We start from the raw sequence: 19,641 nt of genomic DNA on the forward strand, positions 1-19,641 counted from the left end.
TGGTGGGTAGACAAATCATTTTTTTCAGATTAAAATGAACAAAGCATTATTAGAGCCCTGTAGACATGACAAAACACGACTATAGTCACATTTATACTTTTTTTTATTTACAACATATTGCGCAACTGCAGGGTCTTGAGACACATGCTAACTCGCAAACTAGAGAGCTAGCGACCTAAACGGTAGCCTTCATCCTTTAAACTTAAATAGCCAAAAACTTACCACTTCCACACGGATAGGGAGGATAACTATTAACAGTTATTTAACCTTTAACATGAACATTAATCAAACGTAATATTTTTTTCTGGGTACATGATACCATACAGCATCCATATCAAACTTTCATATCAAGGCGGGGGCCTCAAACTAGTGTCCTGCGTACCACATTTGGCCCGCGGGCCGCGTGTTTGAGACCCCTGTCCTACACAATCCTTGATTGGCTTCAATGGCACCTGTTACATGCAAGTGACAAGCATGAACTGCAGAAAAGCACCTGCCGATATGGACGCATTTTTCATGCATGTTGAATATGAAGATATGCTATGCATATATGCACAGCGGTAAACAATCACTGGCTCCTCCCCTTCCAAACCCTCCAGCAGAGCTTCTCATGCATCTCCAATAAAATCCTCGAGTTATGACGATGCTGACCAACCAAACTGCTGTTTTGGATCTAGATGGTTAGATTGTTTGTCTAACTAGATTGATTGATTGTTAGATATTATTATTATTATTATTATAACACTGTTAATTTCAGCCTAGTAACTACTCATAGGGGGCTGCACAGCGGTCTAGTGGTTAGCACGCAGACCTCACAGCTAGGAGACCAGGGTCAATTCCACCCTCGGCCATCTCTGTGTGGAGTTTGCATGTTCTCCCCGTGCATGCGTGGGTTTTCTCCGGGTATTCCGGTTTCCATTCGGAGTGTGAATGGTTGTTTGTCTATATGTGCCCTGTGATTGGCTGGCGACCAGTCCAGGGTGTACCCCGTATCTCGCCCAAAAGACAGCTGGGATAGTCTCCAGCACCCCCACGACCCTTGTGAGGAAAAGCGGCAGAAAATGAATGAATGAATAATATGTGGCTGTAAAAAGTTACGGAATATTAGATTTTTTTTTCCAGGGACCACTCTAAGAGTTGAATGCGATAGCTAGCTCTGTTTTGTGTACAAAACTGAAACAATCAAGTACTTTGCTAGGACAGTAGCAGTAAACGGCAAAGGATCTTAAAATGATTTTCTTTTCAAATGGCTTCAGTTGGTTTCAATACTGCATAGCCTTTTTTAAATATTTATACAAAGCCGCAAGGCCAATTAATATTGAGTGCAAAAAAAGTTGTGTCTTGTTGGAATCAATAAGATCTTGATCGGCGGTGGTGCTGATTGCCCTCGGCTTGGTAAAGTATTTGTCACACGCTCAGCAAGCATCCGTTCTTCTGGTTTCTTTTCTCGCCTCTGTTGTCTCTGCATGAAACTGAGACACAGACTAAGAGACACTCACACCCGCAGGACACGGTTCAAATCATAACAGTCTTTACTCAAGAGCCAAGCAGTCATGTATGGGACGGCCGTCGGCAGAAACGAGCCAAAACATGAAAGACACACCAAGTCCCACTAAAAAAAAAAAAAGATTAGAGAAACAAGCTGAGCAGAATACTTTCCCTTTTCAGTTTTTTTTCTCTTGCATGAACACCAATGCAGTTATTTTATTATTTCATTATTACAACTATAACTCAGATTTTGAGGAAAGTTCGTTATGAGGTCAAAATGCTAATATTTACTACATTTCTCTGACTCAAACTACATGGACGAAATATAGAATCAACCATCTTGGAACAACAATTAAGTATGAGGTATAGAGACGATGAAAGGCAGACTCGCATGCTAAGACACACAAGGGTATTTGAATCAGTGGATAAGCATGTGGAGGACTTGTTATCTATCCTAAAAATAGCAATTGAGTGTGAAACTAACAGTGACTAGTAAAATAAAATATAATAATAGACAAAAAACACAGTACAATAACAAAGCATATTTTCCCAACACTGTATAACTAATGACTGCACAGCTAAGAGACCGGAGTTCGATTCCACCCTCAGGCAGTCAGGAGATTGGGGTTTGATTCTTCACTATGTGGAGTTTGCATCTTCTCCCTGTGTGTGTGTTTTCTTTGAGTACTCCGGGTATTCCTCCCACATTTCATGCTAGGTTAATTATCCATAGATGGTATAGGTATGAACGTGAGTGTGAATGAATGAATGAATGTATAACTAATATGATAAATTGTCCACATCTTTTAAAATGATGTCGTTTCGAGCAATGTTCGTCAACTGGCTAACTCGCCCCTAAATGACCACTGACCTAAATTGCAAAACTCAAATGTAGTCATTTCTAGCAGATATCTGCAGCTGTGTGTCAGACAGCTAAATTTTTTACCTCCCGCTCAAGTCTGCTGGAAACATGGCATCCACTCAGTGATGATGTAGCAAGCTAGTAGCACAGACAAAAACAAGAATGTGGAGTGCATTCACAGACATCGGGACATTATGTGTTGTTTTTTTTTTGTTTGTTTAGTTTAGTTTTGTTTATTTCAAACATGAAAAAAACATTTAGAGTACAACAGGGGTCTCAAACTCAATTTACCTGGGGGCCACTGGAGCTAGGGTCTGGGCAAGGCTGGGCCGCATTAGGTTTTCCAAAAAAAAACAAACGCATTTATTAAAAACAGAAAAATATACAAACTTTTTCAGTGCTTTGGTAACGATTTTCTACAATAAAAGCTCTGATAAAACATTCCACTGTTCTCAAATATCTTAATTTTTATATTTTTCTGCACAAAATAAGATGAAAAATAAATAAACAAATCAAGAATAAAGAACATCAATCAATCAGTCATAAATAAATATAATAATAATAAAACTTAAGAAACCACATATAGTTGGTGGGTAGACATTTTTTTTCAGATTAAAATGAACAAAGCATTATTAGAGCCCTGTAGACATGACAAAACATGACTATAGTCACATTTATACTCTTTTTATTTACAACATATTGCGCAACTGCAGGGTCTTGAGACACATGCTAACTCGCAAACTAGAGAGCTAGCGACCTAAACGGTAGCCTTCAAGTTATTTCCTTTAAACTTAAATAGCCAAAAACTTACCACTTCCACACGGATAGGGAGGATAACTATTAACAGTTATTTAACCTTTAACATGAACATTAATCAAACGTAATAATTTTTTCTGGGTACATGATACCATACAGCATCCATATCAAACTAACATTAAACTTTCATATCAAGGCGGGGGCCTCAAACTAGTGTCCTGCGGGTCATATTTGGCTTGCGGGCCGCGTGTTTGAGACCCCTGATTTAGAGAGAGGATTTATCTTGTGGCATTTTGTCTTGGGGAGCTGTTATACTTGTAATCTTGAAATTCAGCACAGGTTTATATACACAGTCTGATCACAATGCAGTTCTAGAAGTAATATAATTACTTTGTGCAGTCCACGTGGTGTACTGCATTAATATGAGCTCTAAATACAAGCCATCCACGGGTCATATGGGCTGAACTCTATCTTCAGTGCCCTTTGGAGGATGACTGAGGCCTTGACCAACCAGGTGTCACTTTTGTGAGACTGCTCTGGAGATGGCTGCAGCGATGACGGATGGGTGTTCTGGCTCCACCCTGCTGGCTAGCCATTTACGGTGATGGATGCAGGAATGAGACGAGCGCAGGGCCTTTTGGATTTCATTTGCTCGCCGCTGTTAACTTGCCATTATTGATTTAGAGGTGTACTGGTAATGGGCAGCGGGATACCACCCGTGTGTGTTGTAAGTAGAAAGTGATGTATTGATAATCAAAATCCCTAAGTGCTATATCATGACCGCATTAACAATAAAAAAAAAAAAACATTTTATTGTCTATATGGACATTGGGTTTGTAGTTTTTCTCGCTTGTAATTCTCATTTGTTGTGTGTTTCCCAAAACTAAAAAGTAAGCTGACACATACTTTCACATCCAGTTGAATCCCAATGAATTCTTTCATGCGCCCCCATTAATGTTGCATACACACTTTGTCTTTCTGCCTTCCGAGGCACTTTAGTTAAAGTAGAAAACAGTCGGTTCATTCAGGGTACAGATTCAATGTGTATTAAATAAAACAAGTCAGAAGTGAAATATAGCTAATAATGCTTTGTTAAAATTTTAAAGCGCTTTAAAACAACCAAACTGCTGTACAGAATGATATATAAAACACATAATAATTGAAGACCAGTCCAGGGTGTACCCCGCCTCTCGCCCGAATACAGCTGGGATAGGCTCCAGCACCCCCCGCGACCCTCGTGAGGAAAAAGCGGTACAAAATGAATGAATGAATGAACATAATAATTGAAGCACAGAATCTCACATAAGAGATTTTAAAATGTATGAAAAGTATAAAATAAATCATTCTTTCAGTTAGCTTTAGTATTTATGATGAATGGCCATTTTTCCCATGCTGAAATTGTAATCTTATATATTTTCAAGGACAGTGGAGCCTTGGTTAGCATATGCCCCAGTTGGCGTGTTTTGTGGTTAATGTTGAAAATTTACACCAAAATTTTGCCTCAGTTTACATTTTCGGGTTGGCGTACAATGTTGCTTTGTTACGCAGCGTTTTTTTTAGCATCCTATTAATTCATGACGCTAACCGAGGTTCCACGGTGACCAGCCAGGTTTACAAAAAGTTAATTTAAAGTTGAAAGTTAGTTTCCAATTGCAGTTATAGCTGGTCCAAATTCGGACTGTAACCAAAACAAATGCTAACCAAAAAATTATTTTCCATAAGAAATGACAAGAAATGATAAGAAATCAAAATTTTTTTTCATATGGCTTTTTCGGTGGAGTGTTTCCCATTTATGTGTTCATGACACATGTTAGGATTGCAGATCATAGGCAAAATTCCAAAAAAAGACAGTTTAAGGCAGGGGTCTCAAACTCAATTTACCTGGGGGCCACTGGAGCTAGGGTCTGGGTGAGGCTGGACCGCATCAGGTTTTCCAAAAAAACAAAAAAAAATGCATTTATTAAAAACAGAAAAATATACAAACTTTTTCAGTGCTTTGGTTCTGATTTTCTACAATAAAAGCTCTGATAAAACATTCCACTGTTCTCAAATATCTTAATTTTTATTTTTCTACACAAAATAAGATGATAAATAAATAAACAAATCAAGAATAAAGAAAATCAATCAGTGATAAATATAATAATAATAATAATAATAAAATGGCAAATAATAAAAACTTAATAAACCACATATAGTTGGTGGGTAGACAATTTTTTTGTTTCAGATTAAAATGAACAAAGCATTATTAGAGCCCTGTAGACATGACAAAACACGACTATAGTCACATTTATACTTTTTTTATTTACAACATATTGCGCAACTGCAGGGTCTTGAGACACATGCTAACTCGCAAACTAGAGAGCTAGCGACCTAAACGGTAGCCTTCAGGTTATTTCCTTTAAACTTAAATAGCCAAAAACTTACCACTTCCACACAGATAGGGAGGATAACTATTAACAGTTATTTAACCTTTAACATGAACATTAATCAAACGTAATAATTTTTTCTGGATACATGATACCATACAGCACCCATTACTAACATTAAACTTTCATAACAAGGCGGGGGCCTCAAACTAGTGTCCTGCGGGCCACATTTGGCCCGCGGGCCGCATGTTTGAGACCCCTGGTTTAAGTTAAATAAGAAAATTTTATAAATTAATAAAGGTGACTAACATGTCAAATCTATGAACTTAATGCAAGATGATGATATGTAGTCATACAAAAAAAATTAAAATTAATCCTAAATGGCCCCATCCTTACGCCTCTGTATAGATACCAAGATGTACATCACAAGGCTGTATAGTGGATCATCTTTTTAACATATTAATAGTTTTCATCTATACCACCCCTCATGTACGTACAAGGTCATGGGGAAGTGAGAGTCTGTCTCTCCTGACAATGAGTGAGAGGCGGGTGTACCCAGAACATATTGTCAATCTAACACACTGAAACAGACAGTAATCACGCTGTCTGAATATGTTTTCCAACCCCATATGCTTTTGATATTTTGATATTTTTGTTATGTCTAGAGCAGGGGTCGGCAACCTTTACTATGAAAAGAGCCATTTTACCCAATGCCCACTGAAGAAAAATAGCCTGGAGCCGCAAAACATATAGTATGTTTAAAACAACATTGGAGGGAATTTGGGGGTATCAAAGTAGTTCAGATAAGAAAAGACGAGTTGGAGTACTCTTGCTAGTTTTGGAGATCAACTTACATAAATGTATGTGTAAACTACTGTAAAGTTAAAAACAAGTTCCCATGCCGCTGTTTTTAAATTATCTCGAATTTATTTTTTAGATTTGTAGGTAAGTATTACTTGTTTTTCTTCATGTACTGAACTGGATAGCAGTCAGAACTCACTCAGGATGCATTCATGGTCTCAGACAAAGTTGGATTTTTTAAAACTCATTACAAAAGACGTGCATTTTCCCCACTCGGGTGTTAAAAATATTCAAGCATCGCAAAGGGAGCCACAATAAAGAGTCTGAAGAGCCACATGCGGCTCTGGAGCCGCAGGTTGCTGAACCCTGGTCTAGAGTCAGCCTGCTCTTTTGACAATGACTTCTTCAGGGGGCACTGCAGTTTTTTTTTTATTACCAAACATTTGTCAAGTTACAGAAAACACTCTTATGTTTTGTAATTGACCAAACACGCACACAATGTAATTTCTTTTTTTTTTTTTCTCAAGGTCCACATCAAGTTCGCCAAAGAGTGCGTAGTCTTGATCCATCCATCCCCCGTCTAATACCGATTACTGTCCTCATCTGTGTGGGGTGTATGCTTGTGTGTGAGCGTTCTAACGGTGAAAGATTTTCATCCATCACAGAGGGCGACTCTACGGCTTAAATAAAGATATCTCAATCCCTGTGACAGTTACGACACACACACACACATAAGCTTAAGTCCGTAAGTACATGTGTACGGCAAAAGACAAAGACAGAGTGAAGAAAGCTTCAGGTAGACACATGAGATATGAGAGAAGAGATAGCGTAGAGGAATTGATGGATGAGAAAGAAAAAATAGATACCAATACCAACCACAAAATGTACTATATTTTACAATCAACAATATCTTTTAGTGGAACTTTGTTCACTATATGCATAATTTTTGGTTAATGTCTGAAATATATGCAAAAATGGGGCCTCCGTTTGTGTACATTTCACAATAATTAATGCTGTCGTGTTGTTAATATTCCAACTGTGGCTAAGGTATTTCATGGTGTGGTGAGCTTGCAGTTGATGGACCATCAATAAATTACGATTGCGTTGAAGAGGCTTGTTTGTTTCCCAAAAAGTCACTGATCAATAACCATGTCCAATGACTAATCCTACCCTAAAAGTATTTTATTTTTTGCAGGATTAGGGACCTGACTCAAAGAGGTTTGTTACAAAAGCCATACTGTGTAATGAAAACGTAAATTCAGCAATACTTTGGTTATATACATGATTTTCTTATGCTTTGAATAGCTATTTTTATAACTACATTCAATTAAACAAATTATAACAAAAGCTTATTTTATGTATGTATTGTATATACTGAATAGGATCGGATTGGCAAGACTACAAAACAAATCAGATCAGATCGGAAGCCAAATAATGTGGATTAGGACATCAATAATATGAACCAACCAGAAACAGTTAGTGGTTTGGATCGAGACAAAAATGTTGATTAATCAGTGTTTTCCTAAGTCAAAGATGTGTGTTAAAATCTTGTTTTAGCTAAAACACAAATATTATAGGTTTGCCTTCATGGATGACCTGAGAAATTAAACAATATTCACATTCGAGAGACTGAAATCCGAGGATATTTAATGTTTAAAATCAGAAAACGATTAATCAAATACCATAATTCATTCATTCATTCATTTTCTACCGCTTTTTCCTCACAAGGGTCGCGGGGGTGCTGGAGCCTATCCCAGCTGTCTTCGGGCGAGAGGCGGGGTACACCCTGGACTGGTCGCTGGCCAATCACAGGGCACATATAGACAAACAACCATTCACACTCAATTTGGAGTGGCAAATTACAAAATAGTTAATTGAATGATGAATTTATCATCAATTTATGTATTAATTGTTGCAGCTCTAATTGTTTTCGCATGGAAAATGGAACCGGAAGTCATTGTCCACCAGCTCAGTCGCCCGTCTGTGATGTCATCAGCAGTTGACACTGTAGTGTCCGTTTTTCTTATTTCTATTTTTTTTCTTTTATTCTTATTTCTTAGTGGTTGTTTTTGTTAACAAACAAGCCTGGAAGTTAAATACTCAGTTTTGGTTACCATTTGTTTCTTCATTTCATCACTTGATTTGCTTAGCGTATGTTTTGATTTAAGTCAGACGTTCTGGGACAGATTAATGAGGTTCCACCATATGTAGAAAATAGGTCTACTGTACAAAAGTACAAATTTTTTGATGGTCACAAATTACTAGAGTGTCATTTGGTCCTCCACCAACTGATCACAAAAGTGAAAAATTGCACAGCAGTCAGTTAAGCTACTTCCTTGTTTATGGAGGATAACCAACATACAGGCAGTGTCTTTACGATTGTTGGGGCAAAAAGATCCATTAACACCAATGCATCCCCTTTACAAGGTTTTGATAACTGAATGTGTCCCACTGTGAACTGGAAAGGACTGCGGTGAAAACCGATCATTAAAACAACAAAAAATGGTGGTGGTCAAAGACTTTACTAAATAGATATGAAAATGCTCTTTTATTGTATTTAACAACCTTGGACCCAGAGCTAAGTGGTACTAAAAGTTTTAGTATCACTAAATGCTTAAGTCTGATGGGAGATGAGCAAATCGGGTTATGACTCCAGTTAAAAGGACAGTCGAGGTCCACGTTTCAATAAAACGCCCTCGGAGCCTTTCGACTGTGAGATGATGAAGTGATAGATTATGAAGCTATTGTTTTCAAGATGCAGACACATTTTCACGGCCGTATGGGCCTGAGAGGAAGCTGTTGAAAATTGCATTTTGTGTCTTCACTTCCTTTTTTAGACTGCGGTTTTGCATATCTATTATCATCGTAAATGCAGGTTCCACATGGGCAACTGCTGGCATTAAACTTGTAATTAAGGAAATACAGGTCATTCTATTAGGACCAAATATAAAACATACCTGGACCAATTCAATGGAAAAATTAATATTCAACATCTACCATGACGGAATGCACGATTTTTGATAAATACTTTGTGTTTTGCCGTTTTATTTCTTGAATTCAATACTGTTTTTTTAAGCAAATTCAATTGTGTCCATCCATATCCTTATTGTTTGCCCAATGCTTTCTTGTGGTGGAGTCATGAATACTGACCTTAGCTGATGCAAGTGAGGCCTTACAGTTCTTTGGATGTTATTGTGGGGTCTTTCGTGACCTCTTAGATGAGTCATCACTGTACTCGAGGGTTAATTTTGATTGGTCGGCCACTCCTGGGAAGATTCATTACTGTTATATGTTCTTGTCATTTGTGAATAATGCTCTCACTGTGGTTTGCTGGAGTCCCAAAGCTTTAGAAAAGGCTTTGTACCCTTTTCCAGACTGATTTCAATTACTTTCACCAAGGGGGGCAATCACTTTTTCACACAGGGTCATCATGTAGGTTTGGATTGTTTTCATCATTAATTCAAAGTTTCATTTAAAGATTGCAGTTGTGTTGTCACTGACTAATATTTACATTTGTTCGATTATATATTGTTTATATGGTTATTAGGTGGTTCCGATATTGACTTTTTTGCCAAAAACCGATATGTCGATATTGTTCAACTCTCTATTTCCGATACCAATGTGTGTAACATGACATATGTCCTGTGGTGGAAAGAACACATATATACAGGATATACAGTGATAGGCTCCAGCATACCCTTGTGACCCTAGTGAGGATAAGCGGCATAGAAAATTGATGGATGAATGGATGGAGGATTGATTCATGCCAACATTTTTGTCTCATGTTGATACTTTGGCAAAGCCGTCAATTCATTCATTCATTCATTTTCTACCGCTTTTTCCTCACGGGGGTGCTGGAGCCTATCCCAGCTGTCTTCGGGTGAGAGGCGGGGTACACCCTGGACTGGTGGCCATCACAGGGCACATGTAGACAAACAACCATTCACACTCACATTCATACCTATGGACAATTTGGAGTTGCCAATTAACCTAGCATGTTTTTGGAATGTGGGAGGAAACCGGAAAAAAACCCACATGAGAACATGCAAACTCCACACAGAGATGAAAAAAAAAAAATCCAAAAGAGAGTTAGAGAATCAAGTATGCAGAACTTTGTTGTCCTCAACTCATTCATTGGTTTGCACGGCTAAATACATAAATATTATGAGGTTCGCAGTAGTATTTCATGCTTTACATAAATGGCGTCTTTGATTTTGGAATGGCCCTTTTCATAAATTCCAGAAGCAGAGGAGGCACTTTCACTCCTCACGAGGAGTGAGTGCAAAATCACCTTGCATTTTATTACGATCCCAAATGATTGAGCACCCACTGCACGTGACCTCAATCTGGAGGTTGATTTAGATATCAAAAGAGAGCTTCACCTTCAAGTACAGCACTGTAAATTTCAGATAAAAACAAACTGTCAATGTTCAATGAAGGATGGCTTTGTGATGCTTTGTAACTGTCCCAATCCCACTGGTAATAAAACAGACACTGGCTTGTGAGAAGAGTGGGAATTCCACACCATTGTTTCAGTGGGGAAATAGTATGTATAGATATGTTTTGAGTTTTATCTCATTGTTTTTGTTTTAGTAGTCACATATTCATTCATTCATTTTCTACCGCTTTTTCCTCACGAGGGTCGCGGAGGGTGCTGGAGCCTATCCCAGCTGTTTTCGGGCGAGAGGCGAGAGGCCAATCACAGGGCACATGTAGACAAACAACCATTCACACTCACATTCATACCTATGGACAATTTGGAGTGGCCAATTAACCTAGCATGTTTTTGGAATGTGGGAGGAAACATGCAATGCAAACTCCACACAGAGATGGCCGAGGGTGGAATTGAACCCTGGTCTCCTAGCTGTGAGGTCTGCGCACTAACCACTAGACCGCCGTGCCGCCCGTAGTCACATATGTAAATGAAATATACACATTTGTTCTCATTGCTGTTTCTACCAGAAATTCATGTTTGGATACTCAGGACATGCCGAAGGCTTTTTACAAGAACTTTTATGTGAAGTAACTGCCAGATGAAAAGAGGCCAAAGGGGGGGACAAAAAAAAAAAAAAACACAGAAGTGGGCCATCGTACCGCCGTCTAACAAATTACTTTTTTATTAAAGAATGCTGTCTAATAAGAAGAATGACTTACATTTTACAATATGTTAGATGATATCCTCAATACCCCTCTGACACAGTCGTGATGCGTTATAATAAAGTACTCGAAGGCAGAGTCGCTCAGGGCTCTGTCTGACATTGTTACATTGCTTTTTTGTAAGGCGGGAGGAGTTCACTGGCTTGCTGAGTTGTCCTTTAGTCCTTTAGAAACAACGGTACTGAAGTTGTTGCTCTTATGATTTTCACTGATTTAGAAAATATTGGAAAAAAAATTAGGGCTGCACGGTGGAGGAGTGGTTAGTGCGCATGCCACACAGCTAGGAGAGCCTAGTTCGATTCCAACCTCGGGTATCTCTGTGTGGAGTTTGCATGTTCTCCGGGTACTGCGGTTTCCTCCCACATTCCAAAAACATGCTAGGTTAATTGGCGACTCCAAATTGTCCATAGGTATGAATGTGAGTGTGAATGGTTGTTTGTCTATGTGTGCCCTGTGATTGGCTGGCCACCAATCCTGAAGACCCGCGACCCTTGTGAGGATAAGCGGTAGAAAATGAATTGTACTGATATTTCCCAGTTGGGAGACAGGATTTGGGCTGCAACTAACAATAATTTTCTTAGTCGATTAATCGGAAGCTTGTTGTATCAATTAATTGAGTAATCGGTTCTGCCTGATATGAACCAAATCAATATGAACAAAACACAAATAACTAACTGTTCGGTCTACAATATATCAGAAAAGAGGCGTAAATGCCGATCACTGTCTTCTAATGTCAAAGCTGATGTGTGTGAATTAAAAATCTTCACATATTTAGTGTTGATTAATTAGCTTATTGATTAATTCATCAATCAATTGTTGCAGCTCTACACGGTTACAGTACATCTGTTACAATGGCTTTTGACTGATTCTTTTTATTACCTATGTATTGTACTCAAGAGGTTTTTGTCACAATATATTCTGTACTGTACATACGTACTGTATATGTGTAGTTATTGTAGTTCATTGTGGATTTTACAATACATTAATTGCAATTTTGTCACTATCTCAATTTCCTAAAATTGCATTAGCGCTCATGGACAATATTTGGTTGACTGCTACAGTATTACAGTATAAGTAAGTCATAAGTAAATAAGTAATGAATATGTAAAAGCAAGCATTCATCCATTATGAGAATTAAGGCAATATATTTATCCAAGTACCAAACGTGGTACTATGGATCCCCACACATTTGCTGTTTGTTGGTATGAATGTTTGTTTTCCTAAACCTTTAGGTTATTTTTTTCTGCAGTAAACACACCTTATTTGTCGTAAACTTGATTATTCAGGTAAAATCTTCAGCGTCTATGTGGCTGGTCTTGGTTTTTGGTGGAGGCTCGGCCTGGCTGTGTGGGGGGGTGGGGTTGATGGGCATAGGAGGCAGTCCCTCTCTTTTCATACATTCTCAGTTTTAACATAATTCAAATATAAGACATTTGGAAGACTATTTTAAACACTTTGTGATGTGTAGTATTCTACACTAATGACGACTGAGGTGTTACATTAGCCACCACAGGAAGTACTGTACAGAAACCAGAAGTATAACAAAAGGAGCTCTCCCAATGCTAATGTGTGAGTCTATATTATATCTTACATATTTTTATTTTCCTACTATGTCTACTATATTGAATAATATGAGTGTACTGGTGACTATAGGGGTGTTAGTTCATGTCTAGGGCTCTCTAATAATGTTAGAACCCTTATTTAAAAGGCTGCAAACATGTTTTCTATGCTGTTAACAATAAAATATTCAATTTTTAATTTAGGAATCCTACTTTGTGGAATGTCCGTATCACGGTCAAGCCTGGAATCAATTAAGTGTGATAAACGAGGCGTTACTGTATGGAACTTCTACACTGACTCTAATTACACTGACTCTAATTACAAATGCTGAGTCGACATTCAAGAGGTATTTCCCCCCCATGTGAGGTTACTACGATGAAACAGAGCGGCCTTTACAAGAATTCATTCATTCATTTTCTACCGCTTTTCCTCACGAGGGTCGCGGGGGGTGCTGGAGCCTATCCCAGCTGTCTTCGGGCGCGAGGCGGGGTACGCCCTGTACTGCCAGCCAATCACAGGGCACATATAGACAAACAACCATTCACACTCACATTCATACCTATGGACAATTTGGAGTGGCCAATTAACCTAGCATGTTTTTTGGAATGTGGGAGGAAACCGGAGTACCCGGAGAAAATGCAAACTCCACACAGAGATGGCCGAGGGTGGAATTGAACCCTGGTCTCCTAGCTGTGAGGTCTGCGCGCTAACCACTAGACCACCGTGCCGCCTACAAGAATACATTTGTGTATAAATTGTCTGTGAAAACATTTTAATGACGTTATCTAACTCTTCCGTCAACGTTCCTCACAATGAAGATGTTGTTTTTGTCTCAGCCTTTGATTCTGTCTTTTCTTTTCTCCCCAAATCTCTCATATTCTTTGCTTAGTGGGACGCTATCACAGAGATGGACGAGCACAATCGGCCCATTCACACATTTCAGGTGTGCAACGTAATGGAGCCCAACCAGAACAACTGGCTTCGATCCAACTGGATTTCTCGCCAGGCTGCTCAAAAAATCTATGTAGAGCTTCGTTTCACTTTGCGCGACTGCAACTCCATCCCTTGGGTGTCTGGCACCTGCAAGGAGACCTTTAACCTCTTCTATCACGAGACTGATGAAGCCCACGGCGTAAAATTCAAACCCAATCAGTACACAAAGATCGACACCATCGCTGCCGACGAGAGCTTCACTCAGATGGATCTCGGCGACCGTATTCTGAAGCTCAACACTGAAGTGCGCGAGGTGGGACCGATGACCAAGAATGGCTTCTATCTCGCATTCCAGGACATTGGTGCTTGCATCGCCTTGGTGTCAGTGAGGGTTTACTACAAGAAATGCCCGTTCACGCTGAGAAACCTGGCCTCGTTTCCAGACACAGTACCTCGTGTGGACTCGTCTTCGTTGGTGGAGGTGAGGGGTGCATGTATTGACCATGCTGAAGAACGGGACACACCCAAGCTCTTCTGTGGGGCGGATGGAGACTGGTTAGTCCCACTGGGAAGATGTGTCTGCAGTGTTGGCTATGAGGAGGTCGACGGCTCCTGCATTGGTAAGTTTGACAATTTCCTTGGCATTGATAATCCAGACTAAGGATCGACCGATATGTTTTTTTTTGGGGCCGATGCCGATACAGATTTTTTTTCCATCACCTTTAGCCGATGGCCGATTTTGCTTGGGCCGATATTTGTGGCCGATACTGCTTTTGATCCCTCAATTTACATGAAAAAATGACCATGATAACAAATATTACAGGTCTCATGATTAAACAAATATTTATTGAAATGTAAACACTGAACACTTTAGGGTTCAGACCACACAAAGCTGCCCCGGCGGATGCCTGACTGTAAATCAGGGGTCTCAAACTTAATTTACTTGGGGGCCACTGGAGCTCGGGTCTGGGTGTGACTGGACCGCATCAGGTTTTCCAAAAAAAAAAAAAAATATATATATATATTTTTATATATATATATATATATATATATATATATATATATATATATATATATATATATATATATTTTTATATATATATATATATATATATATATATATATATATATATATATATATATATATATATATATAAAACTTCGCTTTGGTTCCGATTTTCTACAATAAAAGCTCTGATAAAACATTCCACTGTTCTCAAATATCTTACTTTTTATTTTTCTACACAAAATAAAATGAAAAATAAACAAATCAAGAATAAAGAAAATCAATCGATCATTAATAAATAAATAAATATAATAATAATAATAAAACGGAAAATAATAAAAACTCAAGAAACCACATATAGTTGGTGGGTAGACAAATTATTTTTTTCAGATTAAAATGAACAAAGCATTATTAGAGCCCTGTAGACATGACAAAACACGACTATAGTCACATTTATACTCTTTTTATTTACAACATATTGCGCAACTGCAGGGTCTTGAGACACATGCTAACTCACAAACTAGACAGCTAGCGACCTAAACGGTAGCCTTCAAGTTATTTCCTTTAAACTTAAATAGCCAAAAACTTACCACTTCCCCACGGATAGGGAGGATAACTATTAACAGTTATTTAACCTTTAACATGAACATTAATCAAACGTAATAATTTTTTCTGGGCACATGATACCATACAGCATCCATATCAAACTTGCGCGGGCCGCACTAACATTAAACTTTCATATCAAGGCGGGGGCCTCAAACTAGTGTCCTGCGGGCCATATTTGGCCCGCGGGCCGCGTGTTTGAGACCCCTGCTGTAAATCATGCGGTGGAAAAATACATCGGCGAACCCACCGATACAAGGAAAAACCGCAAATATCGGCCCGATATATCGGCCGGCCGATGTATCGGTTGATCCTTAATCCAGACACTTCGGTTATCTAAGAATGGTGGTAATACATGCAGTGTAGTTATATAACTTTGACAGATACTCCATTTTTGAGACGTCAATGCGTCATTTAGATAAATGTGACGTGTCCTGAGGGGCTATTTCCATTCATTTAATTCATATTATGACTAATATTTTGTAAATAACATTAGTGTATACTTGGGTAAACAACTCTTCCTGACTTCAAAGGTTTTTTTTTCAGTTTCATCACAAGTCTTCATTGCCTCCTGCTTCTTATCATCCTTCTTAATTTTCTGCACCTCACTCTTATTGCTCGCTGCTTACCCTCTGGAGATTAAGATGAGATCTAATGTAATTTGGATGGTGTTGCAGGGTTGGATAGTATGCCGTGTGCATCGGCAGTATCTATCAATCTGTCTGTCAGTCTGTCCATTTATCTGCTATATCAATTTTATCTAATACTTGGATTTAAAATTCTGTCTCTGTCGGTGGCATGACTGTGGTTTTGGGACTTGTTTTGTATGGAGCGTTTGCGTGCTGCATTTTTGTCATGTGATCAGGCATCTGTGTGCCTGGTGTGTATATCAGTAGCTTACCATAAAGCTGCGCCAGTGGCTACCTTAGAGCTTGAGATTACACACACTGACTTGGTAGCAGTCTGATCCCTCGATCTCTGATATGAACTTTGGCTTATCCCTTGGCAGACCGGCATGAAAAAAAAAAAAACATCGACCACCGTTTGCTGAGAGTTTACCTTAAACACAATTTCATGACCATGATGCAGTGCAGTTACACATTTGGGTCAACGTCTGAATTGTAGATACAGATCTGGGTCATTACCAAAAAGGTGAACAATTTATCTTTTCAAAATACCAAAGCTTTAAATTTTTAAGTTTTTTTACCATGCTCCAGATTATGATCAAAAGTCAGTCATCAATTTCCATTCATAGATCAATTTATGGAGCCTATTCTGGATGACTGACAACGACTGCCAGTCAATCACACAGGCCATGCTTTCATTTTAGTATCAAATTAATTTGTATAAATGTTCTAGTAATTGCAGTGAAACCTTGGTTAGCGTTATTAATCCATTCCAGAACCGAATCATTTTAAATCAAAATGTTGGCTAACCAAATCCGTTTTTCCCAGTTTTCCCGTATCAATCGGCAGCTTAGTGTAAAATTATATTCATTCATTTTCTACCGCTGGAGCCTATCCCAGCTGTCTTTGGGCAAGAGGCGGGGTACACCCTGGACTGGTGGCCAGCCAACCACAGGGCACATATAGACAAACAACCATTCACACTCACATTCATACCTATGGACAATTTGGAGTCACCAATTAACCTAGCAGAGTACCCGGAGAAAACCCACGCATGCACGGGGAGAACACGAGGGTGGAATTGTACCCTGGTCTCCTAGCTGTGAGGTCTGCGCGCTAACCACTATACCGCCGTGCCACCCTAAAATGATATTGTGAAGGCTATTTCATTTCCTTAGCTTTTGCTCAACAATGACAAGAATTGATAGAGCCCACAATATTGTATTGTATACAGAGCATATAACGCTGTTACCGCAACCCTCTAGAAGTGAAAATTAAGTTTGTGTGAAAGTGAAGGTTAAGTTTGTGTGAAAGTGAAGGTTAAGTTTGTGTGAAAGTGAAAGTTAAGTTTGTGTGAAAGTGAAGGTTAAGTTTGTGTGAAAGTTAAGTTTGTGTGAAAGTGAAAGTTAAGTTTGTGTGAAAGTGAAAGTTAAGTTTGTGTGAAAGTGAAAGTTAAGTTTGTGTGAAAGTGAAAGTTAAGTTTGTGTGAAAGTTAAGTTTGTGTGAAAGTGAAAGTTAAGTTTGTGTGAAAGTTAAGTTTTTTGTGAGAGATTTTCGTATGTCTGTCTTTGTACGCGCTCACAACTTTGATTGTGCTATGTGAGTGTGCGCGTACCAAGAATGTCTTCTGAGAGAAGCTATTAGATTGAATCTACGAGTGTAATAATAATACAGTATCTAGCAGTGCTAAATGTGTGCAATCAGATGTGTTTTACAATAAATCTTATGGCACTAGTTTTATTTTTTTTTCTGCCAACAGGTTGTGAGTTTATGATGCAGAATTTATTTTCAAAGTGGACTACACCCATATGCTTGCAATAATTGTCTGCCCAAACATGTCTAATCCTGCTGAATGAAGTCAGTCGTGATGGGAAAGCATATGGCAATCTGTTTGTGTTTGAGTTGTGTTTTCGGGTGTGTTGTTTATTTTACAGATGATAATGTAATGTGATGTATCTCTACCATCTGCTTCTTATCATTCACAACAGCATGCATTTCTGCGGGAGATTGACTGGTGCAATACAACAAAACCAAATGCTTAACAAAATCGTTTTCATTTATTCATTCAAAAATACATACACATATTCCGTGAGGGGTCACATGTGAATAAACAGCTGAGTTTGGAAAATCTTTTTTTAAATAAAAACAAATACATAAATATTAAGTAAAAAATGAAAAAAATATATTTAAAATATTTAAAAAATAATAAAAAACTATATTTGTGAATAAACAGCTGAATTTGGAAAATAATTTTTAAAATAAAAACAAATACATAAATGTTAAGTAAAAAAATGGAAAAAATATATTTAAAATATTTTTAAAAATAATAAAAACTATTTATTTTTAAAGTATTAATTGACCTAAAGGACCGTGCTCACCGTGTTTACAATAAACTGGGTTTTAGAAGTCTACTGTCGTTTACCTACATTTAAACTGGGGAACTGCACTTTTTGGGGATTTTTTTTTTCATAATTAACAATCCTTATCTGAAACATGAACACATATTTATTTCCTGTTTCTGTGCATTATAACACGAGAAAACTAGTGTTTTATAGGGCTTCATATTCGAAATAGGTGTATCCCAGAGAAAGCATTGTAAGCTAGCTCAAATTAACTAGTTTTATTATTATTATAATATAATTTTTATATTATATATATTATAATATTATTGTATTATTATTATATTATTATTATATAATATATAATATAATTTTATATTATATTACTATATTTTATTCATTCATTCATTCATTTTCTACTGCTTTTTCCTATTATATTATATTATATTATATTATATTATATTATATTATATTATATTATATTATATTATATTATATTATATTATATTATATTATATTATATTATATTATATTATATTATATTATGATGATGTACATGATGTATACATGATGTATTCTGTTCTGTTCCATAGTACAGATGAATTCAGTTTTTCAAGCAGTAAAAACGACAAATAAAACATGTCCACTAAGTTAAATCTTCAGCTTTGTTTTCGCTGCATTTAAGTGATTCATAAAACAATGCTCCCTTCCAGTGCCATTTCATAATTGCTCAGCTGCAACAGAGCAAGTAAATTGGTTGAAAAGGACAGATAATTATCCATCCATCCATCCATCCACTCATGAAAGACAATGATTTCCTTCCTAAATTATTAGTTGAATCCCACTGAATTAAATGAGGTTACACAGTAATATGATATACGTATATGGTAAATGTCAGATGAATCTGGGATACGAGTTTCTTTACTCTAATACAGTCTAATTTGCTAAACATAACAAATACAAAGGACTTGATTGATTTCAATTCAGCACTGAAATGTGTTACTTTTCGCACTGTTTGGTGTTACTGGGATAACACTGGCATCACCGGTTCCCTTTGGGAAGAAATTACCAGGTGTGAATAAACACATATATTCAACATACATATACATATAGCAGTCATTATAGAGCATACACTTAACTTAGT

The 19,641-nt window shown here is 37.7% G+C and overlaps 1 protein-coding gene across 3 annotated transcripts in view; it reads left to right on the forward strand.

Annotated features, from left to right (window-relative positions):
* The window catches only part of LOC131135553 (ephrin type-A receptor 6-like), a 198,409-nt gene that overhangs the window by 41,679 nt on the left and 137,089 nt on the right, over positions 1 to 19,641 (forward strand). For all 3 annotated transcript variants that reach the window (XR_013629598.1, XM_058081590.2, XM_058081591.2), the window contains exon 3: positions 13,880 to 14,543. Coding sequence is in view for 2 of the 3 variants with exons in the window: in XM_058081590.2 (XP_057937573.2) it covers positions 13,880 to 14,543 (664 nt within the window). In the remaining variant the exon portion in view is untranslated. The remainder of the gene's footprint in view (positions 1 to 13,879; positions 14,544 to 19,641) is intronic.

The sequence above is a fragment of the Doryrhamphus excisus genome, linkage group LG12, assembly GCF_037039965.1.
Source record: "Doryrhamphus excisus strain RoL-2023G ecotype Guam linkage group LG12, RoL_Dexc_Guam_v1.1, whole genome shotgun sequence".
In the NCBI taxonomy this organism is placed as follows: Eukaryota; Metazoa; Chordata; class Actinopteri; order Syngnathiformes; family Syngnathidae; genus Doryrhamphus; species Doryrhamphus excisus.